At 35.1% G+C, this 10,826-nt stretch overlaps 1 protein-coding gene across 2 annotated transcripts in view; it reads right to left on the bottom strand.

Annotated features, from left to right (window-relative positions):
* Positions 1 to 1,103: 1,103 nt before the first annotated feature.
* LOC125858013 (uncharacterized) overlaps positions 1,104 to 10,826 on the bottom strand; it is an 11,502-nt gene continuing 1,779 nt past the window's right edge. The window contains exons 2-17 of one of the 2 annotated variants that reach the window (XR_007445708.1): positions 9,153 to 9,245; positions 8,291 to 8,402; positions 7,898 to 7,943; positions 7,746 to 7,817; positions 6,101 to 6,163; positions 5,844 to 5,998; positions 5,697 to 5,761; positions 4,926 to 5,076; positions 4,515 to 4,620; positions 4,289 to 4,424; positions 2,667 to 2,731; positions 2,395 to 2,559; positions 2,015 to 2,087; positions 1,845 to 1,923; positions 1,668 to 1,755; positions 1,104 to 1,525 (exon numbers count right to left, since the gene is read on the bottom strand). Coding sequence is in view for 1 of the 2 variants with exons in the window: in XM_049537679.1 (XP_049393636.1) it covers positions 1,865 to 1,923; positions 2,015 to 2,087; positions 2,395 to 2,559; positions 2,667 to 2,731; positions 4,289 to 4,424; positions 4,515 to 4,620; positions 4,926 to 5,076; positions 5,697 to 5,761; positions 5,844 to 5,998; positions 6,101 to 6,163; positions 7,746 to 7,817; positions 7,898 to 7,943; positions 8,291 to 8,402; positions 9,153 to 9,245 (1,361 nt within the window). In the remaining variant the exon portion in view is untranslated. The remainder of the gene's footprint in view (positions 1,526 to 1,667; positions 1,756 to 1,844; positions 1,924 to 2,014; positions 2,088 to 2,394; positions 2,560 to 2,666; positions 2,732 to 4,288; positions 4,425 to 4,514; positions 4,621 to 4,925; positions 5,077 to 5,696; positions 5,762 to 5,843; positions 5,999 to 6,100; positions 6,164 to 7,745; positions 7,818 to 7,897; positions 7,944 to 8,290; positions 8,403 to 9,152; positions 9,246 to 10,826) is intronic. The other variant, XM_049537679.1, reaches the window with a different exon arrangement.

Raw genomic sequence — 10,826 nt, 5'->3', positions numbered from 1 at the left:
GGAGTTTGTTGTTAGAGTATATGGTTTCAGGGAATATTTGTGTTTTGAATGTCTTAATTTGAAAAATTAAATATGGAAGAAATATTATTCTAGGCAAATGCAGGCGGCAAAATAAGAAGACAAATGCTCCTGTAAACATCAGACATGATTCATATGTTTGTTTGGAACATGCATGTGAATTTCCACAATCAATATTCAAGTTCTATTTTTCCCTTTTACTCCTTCCCTCAACAATAGTTGTCCAATATACTAAAATAATTGTCCAACAATATTTATCTAATTTTAAAAATCAAAAGATAATTTACCTTTTATGTCTATTGTACCCTTATTATTAAATATTATTTATCATCTAATACATTTCTCAAAATAATAAATTTATTACAGTCAAAGAATAATATAATAATATTAGCCCTGGGAGTATTTCAAATAGGAAAAAAAAAAAAGAGAAAGGGGTCTTTTTTATATTAAGATAATCTACACTATCAAATTTTGTTATAATAGTTTGACCCAATGGGTCTTTGAAGCAAATATATATATATATATATATTAAGATAATCATGAGTCGGAGATTTTGATATCTAGTACGACTATGAATTTGGAATAACAATAATTAATACAATTTATGGAATTTAGACTTAAATTTCTATAATCTTTCTAGTACCTTTTAAGTTCCTTGTACCACAAATCAAAGAACACATGTTTTTCAAACCTACAAAAAATACGGATTCGGTGAAGTGAAAGTAGATCATCAGGAAGCCTATTCTGCACCAGGGTAGATGGGATTTGGTACTTTCCATTAAGGAGGTCCGAAAAAATAAAAGTAGTGCCTAAAATTTGAACTTGAAACTTCAAGGTGAGTTTTGAACGTCTACCACTAAACCAACCTCTGATCTTACATTTGAGAGGTTCAAAAGCAATATATAAACATAAATTTTTTTGACAATACCTTACAATGTAATTTTTTCGGGTGACCCCCTAGACTACCTCTAGGTCCGCCCCTAATTATTGGTACCTCAAAGAATTAACCACAACTACAGCAACTATTACTACCCTCTATCCCAAAAAAATTGGGACCGTTATATCAATCATTACTGAGATGTTGCTCTATATATAAACTCATCTGGTATGAATATTATGCAAATACAAATAAAATTATGTTTTCTATGCCATACACGAAGATCAATGCAATCGTATTTCAAAAGGATTAATTGATATGCATTCAGCCATAAGCAAAGGCCCAATTATCGGTATTTTTGTGCATATATAAGATCGACCAGCATGTAAAATGGATCATCTACCAAAATCAAGATAGATTCATACAGCACTGCGCATTAAAAAACAAGCACCATCATCGGATGGTACTATAAAACGACAACAGATACCAGAACCAATACAGCACACTACGCAGACACTAAACTGGCGAACGTTTACGCATATAGCAGATCACATCAACTTAGCTCCAGGTTAATGCTGCAAAGGACCAAAAATTATGTCTGCTGCCATCTAAGTTCAACTGACCTTTCCTCTGAAAACATTGTTCAAAAATAATAAATGTCATGTAAAATGATCAAGTCTCAAAGTACATCTCAAAAGCAAGTATTATTGAAAAGAAGAGACTTCAACAAAAACAATGTTTGATCACTTAAATCCAAAGTTCTACAACATACTCACAAGTGGAGTTTAGGGAGGGTAGAGTGTACAGGGGCCTTAAGGTAAGACCTTACCCCTGCCTCGTGGAGGTAGAGAGGTTGTTTCCTAAAGACAAAAGTTGGCAAGTGACATATAAACTCACTTCAACAAGAAAACAACAGAAATTAGCACTGAAAAGAGAACAGGAAATTCACCTTTTCAGTTATCAAGTTGTTCACGCATTATTAGCAACAGTAGGAAGGGTGGTAACTTTCCCCACAGCAACAGTTTTCCCTGCAGATAGTGGCAGTCATTGTGATCCAATGTTGCAAGGTAGTGTATAAACTAAAGCATGACAAGCTTACAAGGAAAAATGGTTCTTTACCTTCACTGCGAAGAGTGAACCGCCCAAGTTGTGGAAAATCAGAGAACTTCTCGATACAAATCAGATTATTCACCTGGCATGATTATTTTGGAAGATCAAGACCTAGCACACTATACAACAGAAGGTAAAAGGCAGAAATGAAAGAGGAAAAGGGGTTAGTATTATCCCATATGTAAAGCATCGCCGATTTTATCTTTACAGTTGAGGGTAGGCACATATTTTGGAAAGCATAAATATTTAAAGCTAGTGAAAATAAACGTAAATTACAATAGTAGAGATACTAAAGTGACAGGTTTCATTATTGTGTAAACATCAACTACTTTGCTCTCCCTTGTAGATAAATATCCCAAATGTCCATCCTACTCAAGTAGACAACTAACCTGAACACGACATAGAACGATTGCTCCGTTCTTCACAAACAAAGGTGTTTTCTTCATGGGCTTCTTTTTCTTGAGATCAATCTGCTGCATCAGTTCAACAATCTCGCATTCCTCAACAATAGCATGAATATGCAACACAGCCTTGTAGCCAGCAGTAAAAATAGCCTGAGACAGCACACAATGTTTATTTAATCACAGATGTATGAATGCACTTACGCAAATCTGAAGCTAATTAGAGTGAATGAAAGGCTAGGTTTACGTTTGACCCGTACATTGTCCAACAGCTCCAAGATCTGTAACTGTGCAACAAACTCAGTAACTGCAGGTATGGGGTTTGCTGCATGTGCAAAACTTATTAGATATCAATCTAAGCTTGAAAACCAATCTATTACGAAGTTGGAGATTCATGTATGTGTACAGTACCTAAGATTATCCTCTTTACAGTACACAAATATCTGGATTAATTTCACTAAACCAGTATTATATCTCCAATCTTATTATAATTGATTCTCAAACCGGGTTAGTGATTTACTAAATAAGTGTGGTACCTCAAAAAACCATCAGTAATTTTCCTCAAATCAAGTACTGAAACTGCATGACTTCTATTAACTCAACAAAAAATTATTTAAGGCAAATGAAAGAAATTATTATGTAGTAAGAAAGGAATGTCTCATTAGATCATTTTATCTATGACTTGCCAACTTCAGTTCTGCACATGTTGGACCAGAATAAATCAAAAGCAAAATATGAGTCTCGTATATGTGATTAATCAAAACCTTGCTAACAGCAGATGTATTTTTCCATTAGCTCACTACATTAGCTTTTTGTTCATTTGCCTCGTTCACTAGAGTATTACTTTTGTCCTGATCTTATATTGGTAGAATCAGCTCATTTGTAACATCTACTGTAAAAGACCAAGATCTAGGACTCGCTCTGGGGGACATCATTGTCTACGGATCAACTTAAGAAGAAAACTAAGATTTTTCACCAAGTTAAAGACTAATGAAAATTAAAAGACCATCCCATCATTTAAAAACAAATACGCTGACACTAAAGAGAATCTCTTTCTTTGGTCTTATTTGTACCCTTCACGTCATCTAAACAGAAACTGTCAGACAAACTGCAACATATACACAACATAGGTTCCACATATAACTTTATCGTTTACTCTTTGTCAAGTTCTGTTTGAATGAACGGTCTTCTTAAATTCTCTAGGAGATATAATTCAGTAAGCCAGCCACACTGTTCCACAGGAAGTTCTTGCACAAACACTAGGCTGACAGAAAGGTTAAGGGTGTCTGCTATGAAGAGAAAATATTTTGCTAGAAATAAGTGTTTTCTTTCTTATTTTTGGTGTTTCGCAAGTGAGCAGAAAATATCCAAGCACTTTATTTATAATTTAGGCAAACACTATGGCGGATGCGGTGGAGTGAGGGTCAGAGGGGACAGGGGTTGGTGGTAGAGGGTTAGGGGAGGGAGGTCTGTGGTAGTGTAGCGATAGGGTGTTGGGGGTGTGGAGGAGACAATCAACATGGTATGCCACTAATGGAACTTGTTTTCCATACTTCCATTGGAGAAATCAGTTTTCCTAATTTTAAGTAACTTCCTTTAAGTAACTTGTTTTTCTACAGAAAATATTTCCAAAACATTTTAACTTACCAAACATGGAAAAATTGAAAAACATATGTTTTCATCCATAGCAACACACCCCAAATGCAACACTTTTCTCCTTCCAAGGATTCTGTTATAGTATATGAGGCATTCCATGTTTGTGAGAGGATAGTATTCCCTTAAATAGGTAACTGGTTAGCAATATAAAACTGAATCTCAAACATATATTACACAGAACAAAGAGAATGAATTCCATGCTATGGATAAAATGGAGAACACATACCAACACTGCACAAGACAAAACCTGACAAAATGTCCTCTTCCTCGATTCCAGATAACCTAACTCGTACATTTTCCCCCGGATCTGCGTACCTAACTCTATCTTCATCACAAAATAGAGCAGGTACTTTCACAACAAACTGTAGATCAACTTATGTGTGAAATTCCTCAAGTATACAATATCACATAGCTGAATACAGTTAAGTGGAAAATTTCCAAAAGAAAATGACCTTATTTGGCATCATCAACAAACTATCACCTTCACAAATGCTCCCAGATTCTGTTTTACCCATAACAACAGTTCCCAGGTCTTTAAATTTGTCGATAATAGGCATTCTGCAAGAAAGGGAGATTTAACACTCAAACAACTGCTAACAAGGGGAATAAGGAGGACAAAAATCAGAAGGTTCTGTTTGCTATCCAGTGAAGAAAATATGGAAGATGAGGCACAAAAAGTAGATGAGCACTCTCACAAGAATGACCAAATTCATACATAAATACACATATAATAATGTCTTATTTAGGACGAATGATACAATATCTTAACCAATGTCATCAATAACTAGAGTGCTGAAAGTTGGAAGTACAGAGGGAGAAAACAGAGACATGAAGATGCCAGCAGATTAGCAAAACTGAAGTACCTTAGTGGACCTTCAGGATCTCGGGGAGGAACTTCTACCGCATCAAGAGCTTCAAAAAGGCATGGACCATCCCACCATGCGCATACTCTTTCCTCCACCCGAGTTTTCATATTTGAACCAAGGAGACCAGAGATTGGCAGGAACTGAACATCTGCACTCAGGTACAAAAAAATTCAGAACCAAGTGCAGAAATTAATCATCTGCGAACACATGGAATTTTAAACAAAGTAAAGAAACAGATTGAAATATAATTTAATGATGGGAAATAAGATTCCACAATCAGCATTCTCCTTTGATTATACCAAAAGGTGGTTTTCTATAAGATATCATACAAACAGGAGGTATTGTTTCTGTAATGCTCATAACACAAGTGGCAGCATGAGAAACACTCTTTTCTTAGGTATGTCAAAGACTTTTGAAAAGTCATTTTATGTTTACTTCAATGGCCAGATTGACAACAAATTATTTGATGTTCGACATGAAAATGAAAATTTCCCATTATTTATGGGAGAAATAGATTGGGAAACAAGTTTTAGTGTTCTGACTTGGTTATACACTAGAAGAAAGATAAATTCTGATATAGATCAGCTTTTCACCTTTAAACTCTAATGAGAGGGTACAAAATCGTAAAAGGCCAGGTCATTTTACTGGCTACTATAGCAAATAGATTTTATAAGATGTTTCATTTTGGATTATAGGTTGCATAGATCATTAAAATACAAGAACTTCAGCCAACAATGATGTAACTTATGAGTAGATAATCCTCTTTACCTTTCCTTACATTGTATTGAGATGATTTTAAGAATGGTATCATTTTGGACTGGATATCGTCATACCTTCAAAAGACAATTGTTAGAAATTAATACCTAGAACAATTAATATTTCAAATGCCTGACGGAAACATAGATGCAAGAAGACCTTTCTTTAGACCAGACGACAGTAGGATCATCCATCTTATTTACAACAACAAGGAGCTTAGAAACTCCTAGAGTCTTTGCAAGTTGAACATGTTCACGTGTTTGTCCACCTCTTTCATATCCAGTTTCGAATTCACCCTTTCTAGCGGATATAACCTTCAGAATAGCCAAATCAAAGATCAGTGCACACTTCCGAAATCCAGAGATAGAATTCATAAACTCCCATGGAGTCCAATGGCAAAAGGTAACCATTCGTACCAATACACCTATATCGGCTTGAGATGCTCCACTAATCATATTCGGGATGTAACTCTTGTGACCCTGGTAATAAGTGAAAATAATCAAAAACCGTAATGTAAGCTGACAGATGACATGTTACACAATTGTCTCGCACATAATTGAAGTGGATACTGAACTTTACAAAAATGACATGTTACATAAATTATCATACTTGAGTCCTCAAATCAGGAGCAGTAAACTGAAACGATGTCTCTCTTTAAAGGAACTGCCTCATTCATGTAAAAATAATGTGCTAAACTTCTCTCCTTCAAACCAAGCAGCAAACTTATTGGCATCAAAGGCTCAAAATCACAAAACTAGCAAACCTAAATGGAAGAAGATTTAACCGCCTTGTGACGAGGAATTGGAGCGAGGTCATGAGATATGAAAGGAGACAGGCATCAAGCTTCATTTCATTTGAAAGATCAGAAAGGCATGCATAAATGATCACGTTAAATTTGATTTATCAGTATTAAACGCTGTTCATAAATGTATGTCCTAGCTCCTTACTGCAATTTCTCTTTCTTTCCGGAAGGCCAGATGAAAGAACCAAGCATGCAGAGAATTAATCTGTGCAAGAAGGAGAAAGAAATTTTCACAGAAAAGGCTCTTTCATAAGTACCTAGAAATTTAATGAAGTTATGCACTAACCCAGTGAATCAGGAATAATTACAGGTTGTGTAATTTCACTATTGTGCCTAGCATTCCCTCAAGATCGTGTTCAATAANATGAGATATGAAAGGAGACAGGCATCAAGCTTCATTTCATTTGAAAGATCAGAAAGGCATGCATAAATGATCACGTTAAATTTGATTTATCAGTATTAAACGCTGTTCATAAATGTATGTCCTAGCTCCTTACTGCAATTTCTCTTTCTTTCCGGAAGGCCAGATGAAAGAACCAAGCATGCAGAGAATTAATCTGTGCAAGGAGAAAGAAATTTTCACAGAAAAGGCTCTTTCATAAGTACCTAGAAATTTCATGAAGTTATGCACTAACCCAGTGAATCAGGAATAATTACAGGTTGTGTAATTTCCCTATTGTGCCTAGCATTCCCTCAAGATCATGTTCAATAACCATATTCCACCAAAACTCTAACAAAAAAGTACATCTCTGTTTAAAGTTGTCTATGCTTCTCTTTTTGCCTTAAAAAATTGTGTTGTTTCAGACAGTCCACAAAAAGGCTTGACGTATGATATTTCATGTTTTAAAGATTTCTTACTAAGCCCCTGTGCACGAGCTCAATGATGGATTTTGGCATGGTCAAAATCATGCCAAGAGCTCTTTAGATATCCTTATGTTAAAAAAAAACATGGGGCAAGCAGCATTCCTCATCCACAATTAACTGGTTCACCTAGATTCGTAACCTGTTCTTGTATATAAAAGGTAAACCAGAGAAGCAATTTGCAAGGGAAGTTCCGGGAATCTAAGATTGTAATATTGTTGTCTCTGTTTCAAGGAGAACAAAATTTTCACAGCAAGAGACTTCTTGTAGAAATTCTTATGTTTAAAAGCATGGGGTAAACACCAATCCTCATGAAAAGTAAACTCATTTACCTAGATTCGTAACTTGTACTCCTATATACAAGGTAAAGCAGAGAAGCAATTTGTAAGGGAAGTTACCGGGGCATCCAAGATTGTAAATCTTGTTGTCTCTGTTTCAAAATGTGCTCTTCCTACCTCAACTGTTTTTCCCTGCACAGGAAATTGCAAGCAAGAAATAAACAAACGCAGACTAACCTTACAGGAAAATAAATAAATAATCATAAGAATACCTTCGCTCTCTCCTCTTCATTTGTATCCATGATATAGGCCATATACCTAACAGACAAAAACAAAAACATAAGACAAGCTCTCTTCTTTTTTCTTTATCCCTTTTCGTTTAGGTAATTTGAAAGGCAGGAGAAGCTACAAAGCTGTAAAACAACAGATATACAAGACAAAATGAAGTCCATAACAAAAATTCTACATGTGAGATCCTACAGAACCAATAATTTTACATCAAAAAATCCTTGATATAGTCCAAGTCAATATTGACAAGAGAAATGAACATCCTAGATTATTTTTTTATCAAGAATAATCAAGCATCATAAATTACACACACTGGCCTGACAAATGTTCAGGCATTAAAAAGTGCCAAAAATACAAGTTGAACACTAAAAGCTCACCAACTCTCTCTACTCTTATCCTTTGCTTCCTTCTCATACTTCTGGATAGTCCGATCATCAACTTGACCACTAAGGAATAGTATTTGTCCTCCAGCTGTGGACTTCCCAGCATCTGCAGTTGAAATGATATATAATAAGCCTAAGAGTGGTATAATTGTCAAAATTGGTTATGTGAGACATGAGCTTTGAGCTTTGGTAAGTTTTCACCAAATTTTACATTAGAATCTATGAAGTTGCTTATCATACAAACTGCAAGTCCCCAGCTGACTCGGACTAACTGCACAAATTGGACAAACTAAAACTTGCTATATCCAAAATCCAGACATCACAGTTCCTCACTTCTATTTCACCCATGGGACTTCTCGAGTTACTGCTATCAATGCAAGATAGAATGATTATCCCAAAAAAATGCAAGGATGGAAAGAGGAACAAAAACAATGCAGAAAGCTACCAACTTTGAAGCTCCCTAATTCCATAAGAACTAACTACATCACAAATGCACTCAAACACAACACCTCAACGCATTTGGAGGGCTGAGTCAAATATATCTGTCCCAGTTGTTTTCTTCAGTTTCTGGACAGACACAGCAAACATAGTTTCTTATGAAATAGATACACCAATACATTAGAATGAAAAAATCAGCTACAACATATGCCTACTGTGTCTTTTAAATTTCATAATTCATTAATATTGTTGGGTTCAAGTCTCAGTGTAAAGGGTACAGAAAAGTCTAGAATCATCCTTCGTTATACATTTTTTCTCTTCCTTGATATTTTAAAGAGCTGGATTTGGTGCTTCTAGAAAAAGATTATGATTATAAGAAGTAGGGACTATCATACAATACAGAATAATGAAAATTTACCAACATGACCAATGAATACAACATTCAGATGTCTCTTTCTATCAACTGCAACATGTGTTGGATTCACGTTTGCATTTGCTTCCTTTTTCAGGCCTGAAATCATTAATTAAATAAACATTTGGTACAAACTTCATAGTAGATTTTGCTTTAAATTATAAAATAATGTTTTCAGAAACAGATGAAAACATCTTAAATCTCAGCAATACACAAAAAAATTGAGTTATAAATGCAAAAACTGGAAAGTATAAATGTTTTGGTTGTATAACTTCTTGAATAGTCAAACAGCGGGTACATTCAAAATAATTGAAGGGAAAGGTGAACATTAGTGACAGAAATTAATTATTCATGTAAGTTTATATAAAATATAATATTTTAAAATAGAACATGAATGATGATATCCTATTCTCGCATATATTGTAACAAATCTGGCTGCAAGAAGAATACACTGAAAAGAAAGAAAAGAAACTAAAAGACAAGGCAACTGTTGCATACATGGTCTTCATATTCACAACGAAGGAAATACACGTGGGATTATGGAAAAAGTTAAAGATTTAAAAAGGAACCATAGATGCATATATGGACTTGATATACACAATGGCCACAGATTGCATATGTGGATCGATATATGCAATGTTCATAGTTGCACACATGGAACCTACATTTGCAACTGAAAATAAAAGAAGCATAGTTGCATGTATGGAATAAATATATGCACTGGACATAGTTGCATTTATTGAATATAATGATGTCTATTGCACATAATTTTCACCTTATTTCTTTCAACTCTAATTCTTAGAGAGAAATTGATATAGTAAAAGCTAGTCACTTTGCTACTTGCTGCACTCATGTGTGACAGTTCTTGTTCAGAGCCATTACTTTGTTTAACTAAATAGTACAAGCGAAAACGGTTTTTTAAATCGATTACCCCTCTACTATGCGAACATGATCAATTTTACCCTCTGCTATACTCTTGGTGCAAAAATACCCCCGACATTAGCCAAATGGTTCAAATATACCCCTCCTCTGTTAGGGCTGCCAAGGTGGACGCCCAATCTTATGTCACTGATATTTTGATGAGGTGGATGCCACATGGCATGTCACCTCACCACCCCAACCCATTTACCACAACCCCTCCATTTTATCTTCCACCACTAGCAAAAGATATACTCCCTCCGTCCCATTTATGTGAGGTAGTTTGACTAGGCACGGAGTTAAAGAAAGAAAGACTGACTTTTAAAACTTGTGGTCCAAAATGAATGATAGAAATTTGTGTGGTTGTAAATCATTTCATTAAATGTAAAATAGACATTTTATAGTTAAATTGTTACTTAATATAGAAACGTGTCCTTGTTTTTCTTTTTGAGATTGACTAAAAAGGAAAGTAAGTCACATAAATTGGGACAGAGGGAGTAGTACATTAAAAAATAGTAAATGTCAACAGACAGCCAATCCATGAAAATAGTCTAGCTGCAAAGTTGTGAATGTAGTTTTTATTTCGTAAACTATAAAGCAAGAGCTTTCAAAAACCCATCATGAAAGAGTTCAAGCCCCACACCATGCAAAGCAAAGTGGAGAAGGGTAGAGGGGCGGGTCCATTATCCACCGAGTTTAGAAGGCTGTGATTGGTCCAAAGGGCGGATCACAGACGGATTTCTCGGTTAAAAAAAAAAAAAA

This window comes from Solanum stenotomum, chromosome 3 (genome assembly GCF_019186545.1).
Source record: "Solanum stenotomum isolate F172 chromosome 3, ASM1918654v1, whole genome shotgun sequence".
Taxonomy (NCBI): Eukaryota; Viridiplantae; Streptophyta; class Magnoliopsida; order Solanales; family Solanaceae; genus Solanum; species Solanum stenotomum.
The sequence above is the reverse complement of the archived record's forward strand: the minus strand, read 5'-3'. Positions and strand labels throughout refer to the sequence as shown.